The sequence below is a fragment of the Ursus arctos genome, unplaced genomic scaffold, assembly GCF_023065955.2.
Source record: "Ursus arctos isolate Adak ecotype North America unplaced genomic scaffold, UrsArc2.0 scaffold_2, whole genome shotgun sequence".
NCBI classification, from domain to species: domain Eukaryota; kingdom Metazoa; phylum Chordata; class Mammalia; order Carnivora; family Ursidae; genus Ursus; species Ursus arctos.
This window is the reverse complement of record NW_026622874.1, coordinates 62970648-62990342: the sequence shown is the minus strand read 5'-3', so window position 1 is coordinate 62990342 and position 19695 is coordinate 62970648. Positions and strand designations below refer to the sequence as shown.

Here is a 19695-nt window from a genome sequence, read left to right as displayed (position 1 = left end):
TGTAGACAAAGAGCTTCATAATATTCAGTTAGGCAAATAGTTTTTAGACAGGCTGTATAAAATGTGAACTGTAAGAGAAAAAATGGTAAATAATTTCCATTAAATTATAAATCTTTGCTATTCAAAAAACACAGTTAAGATAATATAAATGCAGGTCACAAATCAGAAGGAAATACTTGGTAAACATTTATCTGACACAGGGATTTATATACCAAATACATAAATAACTCCAGTAATTGGATAAGAGATGAACAACTCACATTAAAAAGAAGCAAAAGAATGCTTGCTCAGCAAATGGTGCTGGAACAAGTGGATATGCACAGGGAAAAAAAGAACATTTTCCCTATATTACACATATACCAAAAAATTCACTTTGAATGGTGCATAGACCTGAACGTACGTGTGAAAACTATAAAACTTCTAGGGAAAAATAGAAGAGAATCTTTTGACCTCAGGGTATACTTTCTTAGATAGGAAACACAAAGTAGGCTCATAAAATTAAAAAGTTGATAAATTGCACTTTCTCAAAACTAAAACCTTGTGCTCTTCAAAAAATATCATTAAGAAAATGAACAGAAAGCTACAGACATAGAGAAGATGCTCGCAACATGTAAATCAGGCCAGAATAAAAAACGAAAGACACCAAACTCTTGCAATTCAAAGATAAGAAGACAAATATCCCAATAAAGAAGTGAAAGTTGTGAACAGACCCTTCGCAGAAGACCTGCAGAGCCAGCAAGGACTTGTGACGAGAATGAGCGCCACGGATTGCCAGGGAAATTAGAACCGCGGTGAGATCACACTGCACGGAAGCACACACTCGGCAACGGTCAAGTTCAAGACTGCACATGCCAGGTGTTGGCAAGGGCGTGAAGCTACAGTAGCTGTCTCTCAGGGCTCGCGGGGCTGGGACACGGTACCGCTGTTTTGGAAAAGAGTATCAAGCCTCTTAAAGCCTTAAACATAAATCTGCTACGTGACTCAGCAATTATACCCCCGGTATTTTCAAAGGAGCAATGGAAACATGTCCACACAAACACTTGCATGTGATTTCATAGCGGTTTTATTTTTACTAATGACGAATGAAACAATGCAAATGTCCATTTACAGACAGACGGATAATGGAAATGTGGTCTATCCAATGGCATGTTATCTAGCAAGAAAAAGGAATGTGTTGCAGCTGTTTGAAACAATGTGAAGGAGTCTCAGCATTCTTTTGCTTAGTAAGTGAAGCCAGGCCCCAAGGAGTGTATGCTGTATGATCCTATTTACATACAACTTTAGAAAATGCGCTCTAATCTATAGTGACGGGATGCGTCTCGTGGTGGCCTGAGCCAGTGTGGAGGGAAAGAGGCGCTCCTGAGAGCAGGAGAACCCTGGGGTGTGATGGAGATGGGTGGGATCCTGACTGTGGTGGTTTCGTGGATGCGTGTATCTTCCAAAACATCAAATTGTATACTTTAGACATGCGTGATTTATTGCGTATAAATTATTCTTCAAGACATTTGTAAATAAATAAAATCAATATGATGTTAAGAAAGAAATTATAAAAATTTTTAAAAATTTAAAAAAGATTAAAAAATAAAAAAAGATAAAAAAGATTTAAAAAATTTAAAAAAGATTAAAAAAAAGAAAGAAAGAAATTATAGTCATGTCTTAGAGCTTGAGGCCTTAAATGCTACCATCCTGACTAGCTGGAGGTGTGCCTTCCTCTTGGATATTCTCCCAGTTATTCCTCAGACTCTCCCAACTGCTCACAGGTACTGTTTGCTCTCAGTTTGAGGACCTGGATAAGGAGTTCTGGGAGGAGGGTCTGTGCCCCGTCAGACAGTTCTGTGCACCAGAGAGCCCCTCGCGGTCCCCATCTCTTGCTGGCATCACTGATCTTGTCCACCCAAGCGGCTGCCATCCTGGTGACTGTTCCACGGCTGACGTGCCCTCCTGCAGACTGACTCTTACCGGCCCCGGGATGGTGCCTTGATGCTGTCTCTCTCCCTCGGGGACTCTGCCTCTTGTCATCCCCCTCCAGATGGGTTTCCCACAGCTGGCACCTCGTGGCATGTCCCTCTCCCCCTTTCTGGCTCTATTCTTCCTGGAGCCCAAAGTCGGGAGGCATTCGGGGCCAAATTTAAGCATAGACAAAGATTACACCTGGATTTCTTGCTCTCTCTCAAGGCCAGGCACACATTCTGGAGAGCATTATGGAAACAAGACATATAAGTCCCTCTTTCGTAAGAAAATATGTATTCCCTCTTCATGAAGGACATCACGTTTTTTCCCTCAGCAAAGTAGCTTGCTAGCCAAATTCATGAGGCTAAGACTAAAACCTCAAACTGGATTTACATTTTGCTCTATGTTACACTTCCCGTTGCCTGAGCTTCTGACACCCACAAGGAAAGGAATAACATTTGAAATACACTTAGTACTTGTTATTCTTGCTGTTCCAAAGGTTTGCAAAGCCTCACTCTGTTCTTTACTTGAAGTCATAAACAGGGCAGGTGTCAAATCCACGCTGTCTGTGACGTGTATCAGCTGATGTCTACCTGTCCTCAGTGAACACACCAGCTCGCTAAGACCTATTGTTTTTACAGCGATAAAAAGTTCCGTGTCACCCCAGGTGTCACAGGCTCACGACTCCAGGTATTCCACATGGATAGAAGCTGCTCAGAGCAACTCTGCTGCTTTTCCAGAGCCTTCCGCCCAGACGGCACGCTTTTTAAATGTTTGCTCCCACGGTGGGAGTCGGTGGGCAGTGAGAATGGTGTCTCCCGTGGGCCCACTAACTGCCTGCGTCCTTACTGCCCCGACCGGCTCAGGCCACGTGGGCTCTTGAGTGACACTAGGCTTTGCCCCCCGAGTCCTGAGAGTCACCGGCCCCCCTGGGCTTCCAGGGCGGGCGCTGATTTCTGGAGCCTCCAAATGGTGGATGTTGAACAATTAAACAGCAAAACTCGGCTGCTACTGGTACCGGGGAAGTTTGATCTTGGGAGAGAGGAAGACTGGTGAAGGCCCCAAATTCTGAGTGCATCGGGGTGCGTGTGTCCTGTATCTGTACTGATCTTACTCGTTGACGTCATCATCATCAGTCATTTACCAGCTGTCTATCTAAAAAAGGGAAACAAAGTATTTAGAGCAAATTGCTTGCGAAGAGATGGCACATTCGAAGCTTTCGATTCCACTTTGAGCACATGGTCATGACTGTACCCTCGCAGTCCTGGCTAGACCATTCACCCTTCCTCCTCTGTTCCACGGGCCCAGGAGGTAAAGGCCCACCGGCCCTGCCTTCCCACGTGTCTCTCCTGTGAAGAAATGCAGTGTTTACTGGAATGCCCCTTCTGTTCCCAGAGCGCACACAGGTTCAGGCACGGCGGGGTGGGGCAGACCTCTCTCCCAGCCTCCTGGACGGGCGGAGGGTGCGTGGTTGCGGAGAACAGGGGGAAGGCATAGGCTGCTCCCAGGGTCCCTGAGCGCCACCCTGGGTAGGGGCTAGCAGTCCAGGGCCGGTGGTGCACAGGAGACATTCTCATAGTTTCCTGCAGCATCTTCGTGGGCCTGCCCTTCAGGGTCATCTGGGTGCGCCTTTTTCACCTCTGAATAGATGATTGCGGGTTCCTGGTGGGAACCCCACAAACAGTAAGTACCTTAGTACAGGCGAGGAGGAGCAGAGGGGAGAGGGAGCTGGAAAGGGGGACCCACCTCATCCTTCCAATGTGTCCTTGGTGCACGTGCTGTTGGACGGAGGAGGGAAGAAAAGTATTAGACTGTGGGTGACGTATTCCAACCTACAACACACTCAACGCATTTCAAAATCTCTCCTCTGCGGACTCAGCTCTCGATGGTTTTCTCTGCTGGATTCTTCCAAGCCTCAGAGTACCCCAACCCCATACACGGATAGAACCTTTCCCCTGTCCACCAAATGCCCAGAGTGACTTTTCTGATGATTTCCTTCTCTCTCCACTGCTCATCACCCCAGCAAAGCGGTCCCTATGCTCCCAGCCCACCCCGTTCAGGGCCTCTGTGACTGCACTGATTGGGGAAAAGAGGCACACGGGGTTGGCTCCATGCAAGGAAAGTGGAGGAGGCTGGAGAGGGGGTTGGCATTCTAAGGCCACACAGCAAATTCCCGGTGAAGATCCGCAGTGAAGCATTAAGAAAATTCAGTGTGTGTTTCTTCTATCTTTCCAAGGGTCCTCGGGATCTCTTTTATTTATTTAGCCAATAAGCACTCAGTGAACAATGACCTACTATGAAGCACTGATAAGCTACAAGGACAGAGAAACAACACAAACTCGGTCCATGTACCCCAGGAGCCTACAATTTTAAGGTGAACGACGATGTATAAATGTATGCAACAAGTACGATGGGCACCAAGATAGAAACCCGTACTGAACTCTGTTGTTGCCCTAAGGGTAACCCATCCTCCCAGGCTCGAACGCAGGGAGAGCTGGCGGGAAGTTTCACAGAGGTCCCCGAACTATGTCCTGACATGTGAGTAGGGGCCGCCGGGTAAACTAGGTGGGGGTAAGGACGAATTGGGACAGAGACACAAGAGCACCAAAGCATGCAACAGCCCAGTATGATCAGGAAAATGGGAAGGGTCAACGCGGCTGGGGTGAGGATGGAGCTTTGAGGAGGGGCCGATGCGCAGGGGGAGGCAAGGGTCCAGCTGTGGAACGAAGAGCCACCGAGGCAGTTAACCTGGGCCGGGGTGTGAACAGCAGGGCATATCAGAGGGACCGTGCTGGAGACAGAGTGTTGGGGGCTAGAGGAGGACGAGATGAGAAATAAATACGCCAGTTGGGAGAATTATGATCGTCTACACATCAGGTTACGAGAGGCTGACCCCAGTAATCACTGGTCATACATTCTTTCAGAACGCTATTTGAAGAGGCCCCTAGTTTTCGAAGCACCGCACTAGATGTTACTGGTACGTTTGTGGGAAACAATAGTGTCTGTCCCCAGAGAGTGTGTGGGGTCTGGTGGCAGTGCACACGGGTCCGTGGGAAGGGACACAGCCATAGGATGGCTGCGAGGGAGGAGAGGATGCCTTCTTTCCGTGTCCCACTCGTATCTGAGAGGCCCGATCAGAGGCCGCCTCGTGGATCCAGTCACACACGGCCGCCTCACCTCCACTTGTCTGGAAGGTGTCTCACCTGGATTTTCCTTTGAATGCTGGCTGCTGCAGATCTGGGAATAGACCAGGTTGTCATCTCCAGGACCCACTGTGAGAGAATAGATGACAGCTAGCTGTAGTCAAGAGCCCACAATCTAGACTCTTCTCAGCCACTCAGTTCATAACCAGCTTCTGTCTCAGACACAGCGCCATGAATGTCATTGTCAAGTTGAGTGTGGCTCAGTCATGGGCACTTCCTCAATCTCTCCCCCAACCCTGGCTCATCCCTGGAGCCCCGGACTGCTTAGAAAACCCTCACCATTGCTGTACACGGGCTCCAGCTCCATCAGGGCTGGCGGCTCACAGGGGGTGGGCCTTTGGGGGTCTGTGCGGGGGGGTCCGGACCAGGAAGGCTTCCGATGCTCCTTGGGACTGTAACTGTGACAGACAGAGAGAGACACAGGGAGAGAAGGATCTGTGGATCATACCGAGTCTCAGGAAGACTAGTGTCCGGGAGGAGCCCACTGCGGTCCATGTAAAAATACCATGGCTGTGGGGGCGCCTGGGTGGCTCAGTTGGTTAAGTGTCGACCTCTTGATTTTGGCCAAGGTCATAATCTCGGGGTGGTGAAATCGAGCCCTACGTCAGTCTCCATGCTCAGTGTGGAGTCTGCTTGGGATTCTGTCTCTGAGAACTCCCTCCTTCTCTCTGCCCTCTCCCGGCTCACGCTCACTCACGGTCTCTCTCTCCTTCTCTCTCAAACAATAAATAAATACAATATTTTAAAAAATATCATGGCGGCCTACCCTGAGTCTGCATGGCTCTCTCAAGGGAACTCAGAAGGCATGTGTGACGCGACGTGCAGCCCAAGATAGCATTACAGGGAGGGAGGGTAAGTCAAGGTCAGTGAGCAAAAGTGCACAGTCTCAAGGTTTTTTGGTAAACAGTTATATCTGCCTAATTTTTTATTGTTCTCAAAAATTTAAATGTTTAAACACGGATACACACTTTTGCATTCCCATAGAACTTGACCTTTGCCTTTTTTAAAAGGTCCTTTTCAATGTTCCCTCTCATATTATGGTAATCTACCTTTCCTATAAGACACCATGAGGACTCTCTGGGCCAAGAGCGGTTTTTTTTCCCCCCGCTTCTGTTTCATTCTGCAGTTAATATTGTGAATGGAACATTGCCAGCATTCAGTAAGTATGTCCTGAGTGAGTGTGTGGTGGAGAGGTGAGCCGGGGAAGAGCGGGGTGCAGCCCTGTGACAGACGATGCCGTTAAGGTGTGAGTGGTCAGCTCTGTGCCAGGGCGCATTTAAGGAAGAGAGAGATTAACGTGGAGAGCAAATGACATGAGTTCTGTGTATGCATAGCTCTAAGTGAGTATTATTCATAAATACGGCTGAAAGTGGCTTTCCGAATCACATTTTTGGATTTTGTAAGAATTTGAAAATGTTAATAGGAAGTCCAGGCAAATATTTTTTTAATGTGCCTATAATTCTGTGTCCCTGTCTTGTGGGTATGAATAAACCATGACAACGTTGTCAGCACAAGCAGCAGAGACCTCACCTGGGTGTTCCGGTGGTAGGGAGTCCTCCTGAAAAACAAAGGATCACTGAAGGTAAGTGAGCTGTGTAGGTAGTGTTCTGTACATTAGAATGCCCTTTCCTGGAAATCAGATTCATTCTAGGTTTCAGCTATGGCAAATCTTAGAGAACATCTGGCTCTACCCCTCCCCACCGTGGCATATTACCGAGGAGGAAGGTGGGGCTGGAAAGATAGCTGCCCAGAATCATACTTATTCAGTCGGTCAAAGTCGCATGCACTCTAAGGAGGTGTGGCCGAGTAGCACAAGAAACACAATTCCGTATTTAACTCTGGGCCCACTGCTTTCCCTCTTCCTCTTCTCTTTCCTGACTGTGGCCTTGGCGATGCAGACCAGAGACAGAGTTCTTACACAGTGTGAATTAATAGGGCTCCCGTAACAACCTTAGACCTCTGCACCTGTGGTCCTTGCAAACCCATCCACCATGGGTACATACTGCTTTCTCCATACCCCTTCTTTCCTTCTCCTTCACCTGGCTGACTCCAACTGATCTTTCCGCCTCCAGGGCTTTCCCGGGGGCCAGAGAGCTGTATGAAGTGACCTATCTCCACGCTCAAAGAACCCTGCAGTAGTAAAGTCATCATACTGGATGGCAATTACCTATTTGCATATTTCCCTCCAACTCTCTCCATCATGAAAGAGTGTGTTACTTGAGGCTGCAACTTCGTCTTAATTATTTTTATATTCCCAGTGGCTAGAATGTTGACAATATCCATTAAAGGTTTGTTCAGCAACTGAACAAATTAAAGTATGTACTTTGAGGACTAAAAAAATGGCAAGTTGACAATTCTGTAACAGGTGATTACATGGAAACCTGATCTGGAAGGCTTCTCCATCAGCCTTGAAAATATGGCCGTTTTCCTTCCTCAGTGAAACACTGAAATCTTTTGGCAGGACTCCTCTTACTTTCCCATTGTTGACTGTTGCTTATTTATCCATGGCTGTCTAGCTGTCTCACTGGGCTTGGAGACCAGGAGTCATCGCCCCAAGTAAGCATCCTCATGAAAAATGACTGATTGATGTCTGCAAACCGGAAGTTAAACTGCAGGGGCATGATCCCTCCCTAGAGCATTTGTGATTCCCATCAGTCGACAGGGCCTGTCGTCTCTTGTGCGTGGGGTATCTAAGTCTCAGCGTGTGTCTGCAAGTCAGTTCCTCTCCTCATTTGTAAAAGGGAGAATAGACCCAGAAGCTGGCTATTTACATAACACCAGCTAATGTCACTGAAGACGTGTGGGCCAGGAGCAGTGCTAAGCAGCTTACAGAGATAGCACCAAAATGGCAGATACTATTATTACCACCATAAAGAAACTGGGGTTTGGAGAGTTTAATTTACCTGCCAAATACTAAGTATTGGGCAAGTTACATTGCTGGAATTTTCATGCAGGCAGTTCAATCACAGAGTCAATACATTTATCGCTCCCTTTGGTAACTGCTCGGATAAACTCAGGCTTAAGGAGCTGACAGAATTCTCTTTTAGAAAAAATGGAAAGGGCTGAGCTCCCTGAGAAAGCTGGTGGATAAAGAGAAAGAAGACTTTGCTATAAGGGAAGTACAGTGGGCAAGATTTTGAGATGAGAAGGGCAGATACCCTCTGATTGGTCGACTGTCAGAACTTCTTACTAAGTTTGCTGTTTAAAACAACACTTCCTCTAGATCTGGGGGTCAGAACTGCCTGGGCTCCTGTTCTCACGGGTCACATAAAGTGATAGTCGCTAATCTTGACTTCCCCGTGTTGGTTGTTGTATTGACTGAGCAATCTATTTTTTGATTATTAACTTCAACAGTAAGGTTTTAATGTCGGCACTTCTAGTATGTTTCTAATTAATAAGTGACACAAACATAGGTGATTAAAGAGAAAAGTAGTTTTGGAGGAGGAGTTTGAAGTAGGAGGTGTGACCAGGCTTCCATAGGTCACCAAGGTGCAGTGAAGAGAATATGGAGTCAAGGGCTCTAAATGAATGATACATTTTATGATGAGTACTATTACGGTTAGTGCTTTTACTCTCTTTATATATTTTTAAAAAATGATATACACATTTAATTTTATATGTAATGTTATTTAAGAAAATACCAAGTAGCTTTAAAATATAAGTCATAAAATGTCGGTGCCATTTTTCATGCAAAGAAACAAGACAGAGGCTCATTGATTGACCTGAAAAGAAAAGGATAAGAAGACAGTGCTTGTCCAGCATCATTAAGAAAAATATGTACGTTTTTTCATTAAACTGAGACCCAAATGTTCTATTTATCTGTTTGTTTGCTTGCTTGATTTTCAATAGAAGCCCTAAGAAAGGGAGAACAGAAGCATTTGGTCTGACAGAAAAGGAAATACCATGTTATGCCAAGTGAGAGGCAGACAGAAAATAAAGTTTTAGTAATCCCAAAATATAAAGTATTGAAACCTTACAGGCACCCAAGACACTGAATAAAAAAGTTCAGTAATTCAAGAATCCCTGATCCACGAAAAGACATTTAGAGAGAAAAAAACCACAGTCACAGAAGAACAAAGGATGACAGCATATTTCTTGTCAGAAACAATACACACAGGAAGGCAGTAAAGCAACCTCTTTAAAATACTTAAAGAAGAAAACAATCCCAACCTATAATTCTACAACAGCAAAAGCATCTTTCTCAAATGAATGCGAAACAAAGACTTTAACAGACATATAAAAGCTGAACTAATTCATCACCAGCAGTCCCATACTATTAGAAATGTTAAAAGAAATATTTTGGGCGAAAGAAAATAATACCAGATGGAAATACGGAGATACAAAAAAGAAGGAAGGACATCAGAAGTGGAAACTACTCAAGTAAATATGTAAGATTCTTAAATTTTACTTAGGTCTCTTCAACAGGTAAGTGTTTTCAAAAATAATAGCACTGTAGCTAAGAGGGAAGAAATGGAGTACATGATGGAATAGTCTCTTTTTTTTAAGATTTTGTTTATTTATTTATTTACTTACTTTCTTAGAGAGAAAGCGAGTGGGGGGAGGGGCAGAGGAAGAGGGAGAAAGAATCTCATGCAGACGCAGACTCGTGGCTGAGCGTGGAGCCCAATAAGGGGCTTGATCCCACGACCCTGAGATCACAACCTGAGCCAAAATCAAGAGTTAGATGCTTAACCAACTGAGCCACCCAGGCGCCCCATGATGGTAATATTCTTACACTATATGTGAAGTGATCTAATGTCACTTGAAGATAGACTGTGGTAAGTTAGATATCTATACTATAAATGCTAAAACAACCAGTAAGGTAAACAAAACAAAGAATTATATACCTAATAAGCCAACAAAGGGAAAAAATGGAATCATAAAAAATACTCAATTGGTCTAAAAGAAGGTAGGAAAAAAAAGGAAAGGAAAACAAAGAACAGATGGAACAAATAGAGAACAAATAGCAAAATAATGGACTTAAACCTAATATTATCATCCCATTAATGTAAATGGTTTAACAGCTTAGTTAAAAGGTAGAGACCATCATATTGGATAAAAAGCAAGAATTAACTATATACTATCTATTTCTAAAAAATGCTTTAAATATAAGGGCCCAAATAGGTTACAAGTGAAAAGATGGATAAAAAAATACCATGTTAGGGTACCTGGGTGGCTCAGTCAGTTAAGTGTCTGCCTTCAACTCAGGTCACAGTCCCAGAGTCCCAGAATTGAGTCCCGCATCAGGCTCCTCACTCAGTGGGGAGTCTGCTTCTCCCTCTGACCCTCCCCTGCTCATGCTGTCTCTCTCACTCTCTCTCTCAAATACATAAATAAAATATTAAAAAAAAAAGAAATACCATGTTAACACTACTTATATTAATACATTAATATCAAAGACTATTTCAGAGTAAATGTCACTACCAGGGATAAAAATATCATTTCAGGGGCACCTGGGTGGCTCAGTTGTTAAGCGTCTGCCTTTGGCTCAGGTCATGATCCCAGCGTTCCAGGATTGAGCCCCGCATCAGGCTCCCTGCTCAGCGGGAAGCCTGCTTCTCCCTCTCCCACTCCCCCTGCTTGTGTTCCCTCCACTGCCTCTCTCTCTGTCAAATAAATAAATAAATATAATCTTTAAAAAAAAACCATTTCACAAGGATAAGGTGGTCATTTTATCAAAAACATATACAATTATAAACATTTATGCACTTAATAAAAGAACTTCAAAATACCTGAAGCAAAACTTGATAGAATTGCAAGAAGAGATGGATAAATGCATAATTAGGTTGGCAATTTCAATAATTGATAGATCAAGTAGAAAATCAGTAAGGATATAACAGACTTTAGCGACACGACCAGTCACGTTCACCAGCAGACCCATACTGTAAGAAATGTGAAAAGTACTTCAGGCAGAAAGAAAATGATACCATATGGAAATATGGAGACACAAAAAGGAATGACAAATACTGGAAGTGGTAACTAAGTGGGTGTTACCTTGACATCAAGTTAGACAAAGTTATGACAAGAATATAAAGCTACCAAGCAACATCCCCCACGAACGGAGTTGCAAACATTCTTAACACAATTATACCGAGTCAAATTCAACAATCATGACCAAGTGAAGTTGACCTCACAAATGCAAGGCTGTTTTAACGTTCAAATTTCAAAATCCGTATCAATAGACTAGAAAAGAAAATCATATGATCATCTCAATCAATGTAGAAAAAACATTTGACAAACATTTTTCCTATAAAAACTCTTGGCAAATTACAAATAGTAGGGACTTCCTTAGTCTAATATGGAACATCTATAAAAAATCCACAGTTAACATTATCATATTAAATGATGAGAGACCAAATACTTTCCCCTAAGATCAGGAACAAGACCAGCATGTCTGCTCTCACCACTTCTATTCAGCATTGTATAGGCGGTGCTAGCCAGTGCATTAAGGCAAGAAAGAAAGAAAGAAAGAAAGAAAGAAAGAAAGAAGGAAGGAAGGAAGGAAGGAAGGAAGGAAGGAAGGAAGAAAGAAAGAAAGAAAGAAAGAAAGAAAGAAAGAAAGAAAGAAAGAAAGAAAGAAAGAAAAGTAACCCAGATTGGAAAGGTGACAGAATCACCTATGTAGAAAATCTGATGGAATCTACAAAACAGATTGGAACTAATAAGTATGTATATAGCGAGGTTGCAGGATATAAGATCAATATAAAAAATTAATTGTATTTCTATACAATCTATACTAGCAATAATAAAAAACTGAAATTTAATTTCATTCTCAGCGACTCTATTAATTTTCTAAATTTCACAATATTTAACTGGAACTCAAATCTCAGAGTTTATGGTTTGCACCATGGCTATTACCTAGTTTTGTTGTTACAAATGGAAGACTGTTTATTATTATTCCTTTTGTTCTCAGTAAGCTTTGAACCAGGGGTGGAACAGTAAATACTTACCTTTCAAATTTTTAATTGGAAACAAAATTCTGCTACCTGACTTAAATCTCAAATTACACACATGGAGTAACAACTTCATTGAGAAATGCATTCTACCTTTTTGTCACTATTGCCTACAGAGTGCCAGTGAATAGAACTGAGGGTCTACTATTTGGAAGAAAATAATGACCTTAATAGAATGCACCACACAAGTCCAAATCATTATAGCAACGGCCAAAGTCACAACATCCAAGGGTAAGACATAGACACCCACCTGATTTCCTTTGGGTCCTGAAGTGACTCACCAAAGAAGCACTAGCAGCAAGGACAAGCATGCTTAGCAGGCACCCGATGACGCCCACAGTGATGTGGATTACTTTGTTCGTGGAAAACTCTAAGTGGGAAGACCTATATTTGAGTTCCGGTGGCAAAAGTGTTTGACTTAGACAACATGTAGGTGGGGGCTAGAGATCTATCAGGGCAGTTTTCTTCCAGGTTCTGATTCCTCCATTTGAAGTATCTCCAGTATACTTCGTAACTTTCAAAAAAATGGCACATGATTGTTAGCATCTAAGATTGAAATGTATTCCCTTTCCTTCCCCCATGAAATCAGGACAATCTCTAGAAGCCCCAAGCCTTGGTGCCCATGTTCAAAAACCCTTTGACGCTGGTAGAATTTGTACAGTCTGTAGGAAAAATATTTTATTGACCTTCACGCTAACCCGTAGCTCAGGTACCCCCAACCCACCTGTGAGGTTGAGTGTCACCATGTAACTGCGCTGGACCCCCAGGCCATTGTCAGCCCCACAGGAGTAGTTTCCAGAATGTTCTGCGGTCAGAGAGAGGTTGAAGGACGCTCCTCCTCCAGAGGGGGCCGAGCTGCTCCCCAGGGTGACATCCTCGTGATAAAACCAGTATAAGATCGGGGGAGAGCCGCTCTGGGCCTCACAGCGAAGCTCTAACAAATCTCCCACCACAGCCTGGGCCCCGGCAGGGTTGAGGGTGAGGATGGGGCGAGACACTGGAACTGAAGGAGGAAATAGTTCATTGGAGGGTTTAATTGAATATGTATACCAGATAATAAAGGAAATATCCAGCATAATTTAGTAGTAGGAATATGGACCTGGGATCAGGACATGTCTCACCTGAGACGGAAAGTGGCACCGCCTCGCTGCGCTGGGGCCCCAGGCCATTGTCGGCCTCACAGGAGTAGTTTCCAGAATGTTCTGTGGTCAGAGAGAGGTTGAAGGACCCTCCTCCTCCAGAGGGGGCCGAGCTGCTCCCCAGGGTGACATTCTCGTGATAAAACCGGTACAGGATCGGGGGAGAGCCCCTCTGGGCCTCACAGCGAAGCTCCACCGTGTCCTTGACCATGGCCCGGGTTCTGGGTGCCCTGAGGGTGAGGACAGGGCGGGACGCTGGAACTGAGGGAGACAGGGGGCCGTCAGAGAGGGTCCTTGACACTGTAACAGATCAATGGCTCCACTCGAGGAGCCTAAAAGTAGATGTATTCCTTGAACCATGAGGAGGGATCCTGGATAATTTTGTTTTCATTACTACTCAGTCTTCTCCACAAGAAGTAAATTGTCTCACCTTACTTTCCATCTTTGCCTTGGTTGACATTTAAATCCTCACACCTCTGTTCCTTGCCTCCTTCAGGAGATCCTTATGGCTGACAGAGAACCTAAGCCCTGGCTTGGGGACAAGGTTGAGTGAAAGAATGAGGAACTTACTTCTCGGTGTGACTCTGATCCGTCTACTGAGGATGGGGCCGTGCATGTTGTCGGCCGCACAGTAGTACCTCCCAGCGTCCTGCTCCCTCACCGCAGCTATCCGCAGCTCTGCAGACAGGGCACGCTGCGTCTTCCTGCCCAAGCTCCTCTCCGTGCCCTCCCGGTGCCAGGAGAATGTGACAGTCCCTGTACCCTTGGCTACTGAGCAGATAAGGACCAGATCTTCTCCTTCAATCAGCTGGCCCCCAGGGGGCTGGATCTCTAGATTCACATCAGACACAGGGATCCCTGTGAAGACAGAGGAGGACTTGAGAGGGTCTCAAAGGTAGGTGCTGCAGGGCCAAGGAGTGGCTGGGATTGCCAAGAGTAAGCCAAAAGCAACAGGTGCAATCGGCAGCGGTCTAAGGAGGGAAATAAGGAATTGATTGTGTACATTATCACGAAGGGAGCAGTTCCCATCCTCAGGTAACATGGGCACCGGGAATAGTGGGATGGCTGGCAGCTCCTCTCTGCCATGTTCGTTATCTCCGGGAGCAGGAGAAGAGAGCTCCCCGCCCTCACTCTGGAAAAGCTGCCCCACAGACACTCACTCTGTACACGTATCCAGGATCTCAGGCTTATTTTAATGATGTTGGGAGTCACTGCGTTTGCCTGGCATGAGTAGGACCCAGAATCTTCACTCCACATGGTGGGAATCTGGAGCTCTGGGGAGCTGCTCCAGCCAGATCCCAGGACCTTATCTTCTCTGAAGAAACAGAATTGAAGTTCAATGTGTGACCTCAGTGGAGGGAGCCAGGTCTCACATTTCAGGTTCATTGGGCTCCCCTCGATGGGCTGGGAGGTGCTGACTCTCAGCACAGGACGTGGAAACAGCTCTAGAGAGAAGAAAAAAGACAGTTCCCAGGGCAGTGAGACCCCGAGCTCCTGGACAGATATACCTGTGTTCTCAGCACAGTGTCGGGAGGTAGGGACCCATGGAGAGGGAACCACCTCCCATCTCCTTCCCATGGATGCTTGGAAAAGGCCTCTCATGAAGTCCCCACTGATGAGCACCCCCTCTTTGATCCCCACACAGTTTCCCTGCCAAGACCAATTACCAACAGGATTGTAGCCATTACCTTGAACTTGGATCTTTAAAGGTTTTGAAGTTTCTTCCCATGGCCTCCAGAAAGATTCCCCAGAAGCAGTACAATGATATTCGCTATTGTCCTGGGAGACTGAATGTAGTGTGAACTTTGAGCCACGACGACGACCAATTTCTTTTTTATTTCTGTAGTAAATCTTTTCATTAATATCTTCTTCATTCTTCCCCCGGCATCTCAGGTGTACATCATCTCCTTCAAAGACAGGGTGCGAGGCCTGGAGGATCAGCCATTCTGCCAAGAGTGAACAAACATACTCCATCTGTTTCTTCAAACTCTCGTTTCTGCTCTTGAGGGAAGAGCTACGGCCCTACACACACTGGTGAATGTCCCCCACCAACATTTCCACGAGGCCCCAATACCCAAGACTCCCTTGCTCCCCTTGCCCTAGGTAGTGAACAAATTTTCACAAAACATACTTTAGAAATCCTCATGTGTATCATTAAAAGAGGAATTTTCTACCATATCTTTCTTCAGACCTGAGCCCCGTTTTGCCTGGTGGTTTCTGGGTTACTCCGAATGCAGACGGACAGTGTGCTATCCTCCACAGCCCTGTCTCCTCATTCTTCCCACTGGGGTCAACTCATCAAATACCCTCAGGCCTGCTTACAGCCCTGTCTGCGTTCCCTGCATTCACCCCGCCTTCAGACATGTGCCCAGCGGCTGGATTTCAGAGACAAACCCCTTTCTTTCCTCACCAGATAAAAATTCCACATGCACGGGGTCACTGACGGAAGATCTTTGGGTCTTGCATGTGTAACGTCCAGACTTGTATATTTGGATTGTTCCAGAGCCGGCTTTCCAGAAAGCCCAGTTGTGATACCAAGATGTATATCTCTGGGCAGGAGAATGGTCATCCTCACAGATGAGAGTCACTTCCTCTCCTTTGAAGGCTGTGGACCATGGAGGTTTGAGGAGAAGAAAAGCTTTTGGAAATGCTCCTGGACAAGAAAGAGAAAGGTGCCGTCAGGTGAAGATGAATGGCAGGTGGACTGAACCCAGGGAGGGCCCCACCTGCAGCTTGGCTGATTCCCATCGGGAAGGGAGCAGCTACAACCTGGGACATGCTTGGGGCAGAACCTGTCTTCCTCCCCCTTTGCCAAGCCCAGAGGTGGGCAGGTGGGTGTCATAGGGGAGAGGTCTCAGGTCCCTGGGGTGGGCTCAGAAAAGCTCGGGAGATGGGATGTGTAGCTGGGGACACACTATGAGGGCCTCTGAAGGTGGCTGATTCTGAAATGCTCTTGTCCGGTACGTTCCTGTCAAGGTATAGGTGGGCCTGGGATGTAGTTTCTAGACTCTGAAAAACCACTTCCTACTTGGTTGCTCATATATAATGAACAACAGGTTTTTTTCAGCTTTCATTACTTTTAAACTTTGTTTAACTTGAGATTCTATGCGGAAGGCAACTTTCGTCTACACTCCATCTAAGTCAGACACAATAAAAAACTAAGGGATATAAAGAATTTGAATGGAGAGGCATGGGCTGCTTGAGAAGTCACATTTGTATATAAAATTGCACCTGACAAGAGGGGCCAGAAAATTGAAGTGTAACAACAGCATGAGCTCCCTCGGAGGCGTGTAAAGATTTGGCTGCCGCGCTTCCTCTGTAAATGGGAGCTGCTCTCCTGTCCCGTCGTGGAGGCTCTAGCTTGAACATACGGCTCTGGGGGGTGGTCCTCAGGGAAGAAAGGGGACAGATGGAAGCTCCTGGGCATTAGCCTCCTACCTCTGCAGATGCTTCCTTCCCCTGCACTGATGGGGAAAGAACTGAAGGCTGCAGAGATCCCAGGAGGCTCTGCTCACCAGCCATGGTAGCAGGTGTGACCCCAGAGCACCAGCACGACTCAGGCTGGCACATCCCTTCAGCCCCCATTTACGGGCACAAGCGTGCCGGCCAGGAGGACTGATGCCCAGAGAGCAGGAAGGAAAGGGAAAGGAAGACTGACCTGACTGCTCTCGTCCGGGAGCTGTGAGGGAGCCAAGGGTTAAAGGTTAGCACGGGGTGATGCTGTTCCAACACCTCCTTAGACTCTGAGAAATTCCCCAGCAGCCCAGCCACAGCCCCTTCTCGGGCTCTCCCTCCCATTCGTTTCCCCGCATCCCTACCTCTCCTGGCCCCACACAAAGGCACAGCCTGTGATGAACGCAATGGCTCTTGTGCACGTGCCTGGTCTTCTTGCTATGCACGTAGGAGCTTGTGCTCCCTTTCGCTCTCCCTCTCTTCCCTGGCCTGAACTGGGCAGTGCAGGGGCAGAGAAGGGCTTGGAGAAAGCCTTTATCTCTGCCCCCCCACCTCATTTCTTAGGCACTGTTCCCCTACCTTTTCTTTCTTTCTTTTTTTAAAAAGATTTTGTTTATTTATTTGAGAGAGTGAGAGCGAGCGAGAGCACAAGCAGGGGGAGAGACAGAGGGAGAGAGAAGCAGAGGGAGCCTGACGCGAGGCTCGATCCCAGGACCTCGGGAGCAAGACCTGAGCCAAAGGCAGAAGCTTAACCAACTGAGCCACCCAGGTGCCCCTCCCCCTACTTTTTCAATTTCTGGTTAAATATTGGCTTAAAATCTCAGGAAGGGAGTCGTGTGGCTCTGCAGACCTTCCCTCCCTTGCCCGTGTTGGCAGTAATTGTTTCTCTGAGGATTTAGAGGTGTGGCTAGGGAGAGAGAAAAATCCAAGCTTCCTACGAGGTGAGAGAGGAAGCAGGTAGGAATCCAGGGGGCCACAAAAGACTCCACGGTCTCTGGAGACTTTTGGTTTTCCTGGAAACCTGGTTCTGCTCATTTTCCACCTCTTGTTATGTCTCTGAAGCCCAAGTAGAAGCAGAGAGAGAAGGCCCCTGGGTTTCCCCCCCACTGGCTGACATTAGAAACTTAGACCCTTGTCCCAGTCTGGCCCCTACTCACCCAGGGTCAGCAGCAGCCACAGAAGCATGGGGACCTGGCCTGGCCGACGGCAGGGAAAGCCCATCTCACCAGAAGCCAGGCTTCTCCCCCATCTGCGAAGGACGACCGGAGAGTGGTACTCAGAGAAGGCTCACAAGAATTAGAAAGAGGAAGTCAAATAACCATATGTTGCCTGTGTTCTCAGAATGTGACCGTGGCTACCACCCTATGTGCTGCTTATCTTTCGGGGCTGGTAGCGGTGCCATTTCCGATGTTGGTGGCCACCTTCCAGCGGTCCCCATCTGTCAAGAAAAATGTCTCCAAGGCTGTGCTTGGGTCCTCACAAAATGCCAAGTTTTGGATTTACTAATATTCAAATAGCTTTTTCTTCATTTTTCAAATGGAAACCCCCTTCCTTACCTTCAATTCATACAAACTTTAGTGTCCAATGAGGTCCTAATATAGACACGCCTGGTGACAGTGGTGTCAAGGTATGTTTTATGATGTAAGCCCCACAAAGTCAAAGGGTCAAAGGAGATGTCAAAGCTTTTGAGCTTTATAAAGCTGGCCTGAAGTTCCTGAAGAGGAAAACAATGGAAATTTGCAGACTGGCTCAGTTGGTAGAGCATGCAACTTTTGACCTCAGGGTCACGAGTTCCAGCCCTACGTTTGGCACCGAGCCTACTTAAAAAACAAAAACAGAAACAAAAACCCTCTGTAGATTAGCAAAACAGGCTTCCCCAAGTGCCACTCAGACCCACACAGATTAGAGGATGAGTGAACAAGCCCACGAACCGGAGCCTGTGTTGCGGGGTCTCAGCCCGTCAACAAACAGTGTTGTGCCTGGGCCAGTCCTGGTGGTGCTCGCCATTGTCCCCGCAACAACCATGGGGAAGCATGGCGGCGGAGCTTGATTACTCACATGTCCTGGGAAGTACAGGACATGTCTGGGACCACACAGCGAGGCCACAAGTCTGGGGTTCTTCTGCTTTTATTGGGGTCAAGGAGGAGGGCACTTCGGGTTTCATGGGTTTACTCTTTATCAGAGAATTTAATATAAGAGCAGGAATGTAAGTTTGTGAAGAAAAAAAAGAAGACCAAGATGTCCAAATGGTCAGTTAGTGAGATCAACAGAGATCTCTGAAACAAAGAGCATGGGGTGAGGCACTGGCCCAGTCCCAGAGGCCAGGGGCTGCCACCATGCAATGGATGCTCTGGGCTCCCCAGGCTTCAGGCAGGCGTCGTTTGCCTTATAAACAGAAACCCCCTGTCCACTCACACAGAAACCCGGTGTCCAATGCAGACCATCCCCAGAGAGGCCCTCTGCAGCCTCGCGGTCCAAGGGTCTTTCCTAATTATTTCCTGTTTCAGCCCCACAAACATTTCTCATCGTTTGCCCATTTCCCTCCCCTGCTCTGGAGAGTTCGTGGCCATTATTTCCTTATCTTTCTGGTCCTTCCTTCCTTCTTCTGAAATCCTCACAATGTGGGAATTGATATGCCTCATGGGGGCTTTTTTTCCTTTTTGCTCTGCTAACTGAAATATTTCTGGTGACCTGTTTTCAGCTCTCTGGTCCTTTCTTCTGTTGGGTCTCTAATGAGGAGAACAAAGACAAGAGAAATCTAGCTTAAATTAAATCTCCTTACAGCTTGCAGCCCACTGATAGATCCCTGAGACACGCAGCGCGTGACCTTCCTCGAGGAACTCATGGCTGCCTGAATGCTGATGCTTTGCTAGACGCGAAGGGTAACCTTATCTTAACAGCGACTAGCCCCTCAACATCTGGAAAGCCTTGCTTCAACATTCCTTTGAAACTTCTCTTATCTCTACCCCACCTCCCTCCACAAACCTGAAAGTATAT

General features: G+C 46.4%; 1 protein-coding gene across 1 annotated transcript; it reads right to left on the bottom strand.

Annotated features, from left to right (window-relative positions):
* Nucleotides 1–1059: 1059 nt before the first annotated feature.
* FCRL3 (Fc receptor like 3) lies at nucleotides 1060–17956 on the bottom strand. The gene is made up of 14 exons (XM_057315568.1): nucleotides 17856–17956; nucleotides 16904–16924; nucleotides 15656–15898; nucleotides 14934–15191; nucleotides 14406–14690; nucleotides 13816–14103; nucleotides 13228–13506; nucleotides 12831–13109; nucleotides 12357–12476; nucleotides 6684–6711; nucleotides 5433–5551; nucleotides 5154–5222; nucleotides 3697–3728; nucleotides 1060–3612 (listed from the first exon to the last, which is right to left on the bottom strand). The coding sequence occupies exons 1-14, from the start codon at nucleotides 17917–17919 to the stop codon at nucleotides 3487–3489; spliced, it is 2211 nt and encodes a 736-aa protein (XP_057171551.1). The 5' UTR covers nucleotides 17920–17956; the 3' UTR covers nucleotides 1060–3486.
* Nucleotides 17957–19695: the final 1739 nt, after the last annotated feature.

What these genes read in the sequence shown, in the direction of transcription:
- FCRL3 (XM_057315568.1), bottom strand. Translation starts at nt 17,919, where the DNA reads ATGGGCTTTCCCTGCCGTCGGCCAGGCCAGGTCCCCATGCTTCTGTGG. An exon ending in TCCCGGACGAGAGCAGTCAG is followed by an intron (nt 15,899 to 16,903) that starts GTCAGTCTTCCT and finishes TTTCTTGTCCAG; the next exon opens with GAGCATTTCCAAAAGCTTTT. An exon ending in GGAGCCCGTGTACAGCAATG is followed by an intron (nt 5,223 to 5,432) that starts GTGAGGGTTTTC and finishes ATTCTCTCACAG; the next exon opens with TGGGTCCTGGAGATGACAAC.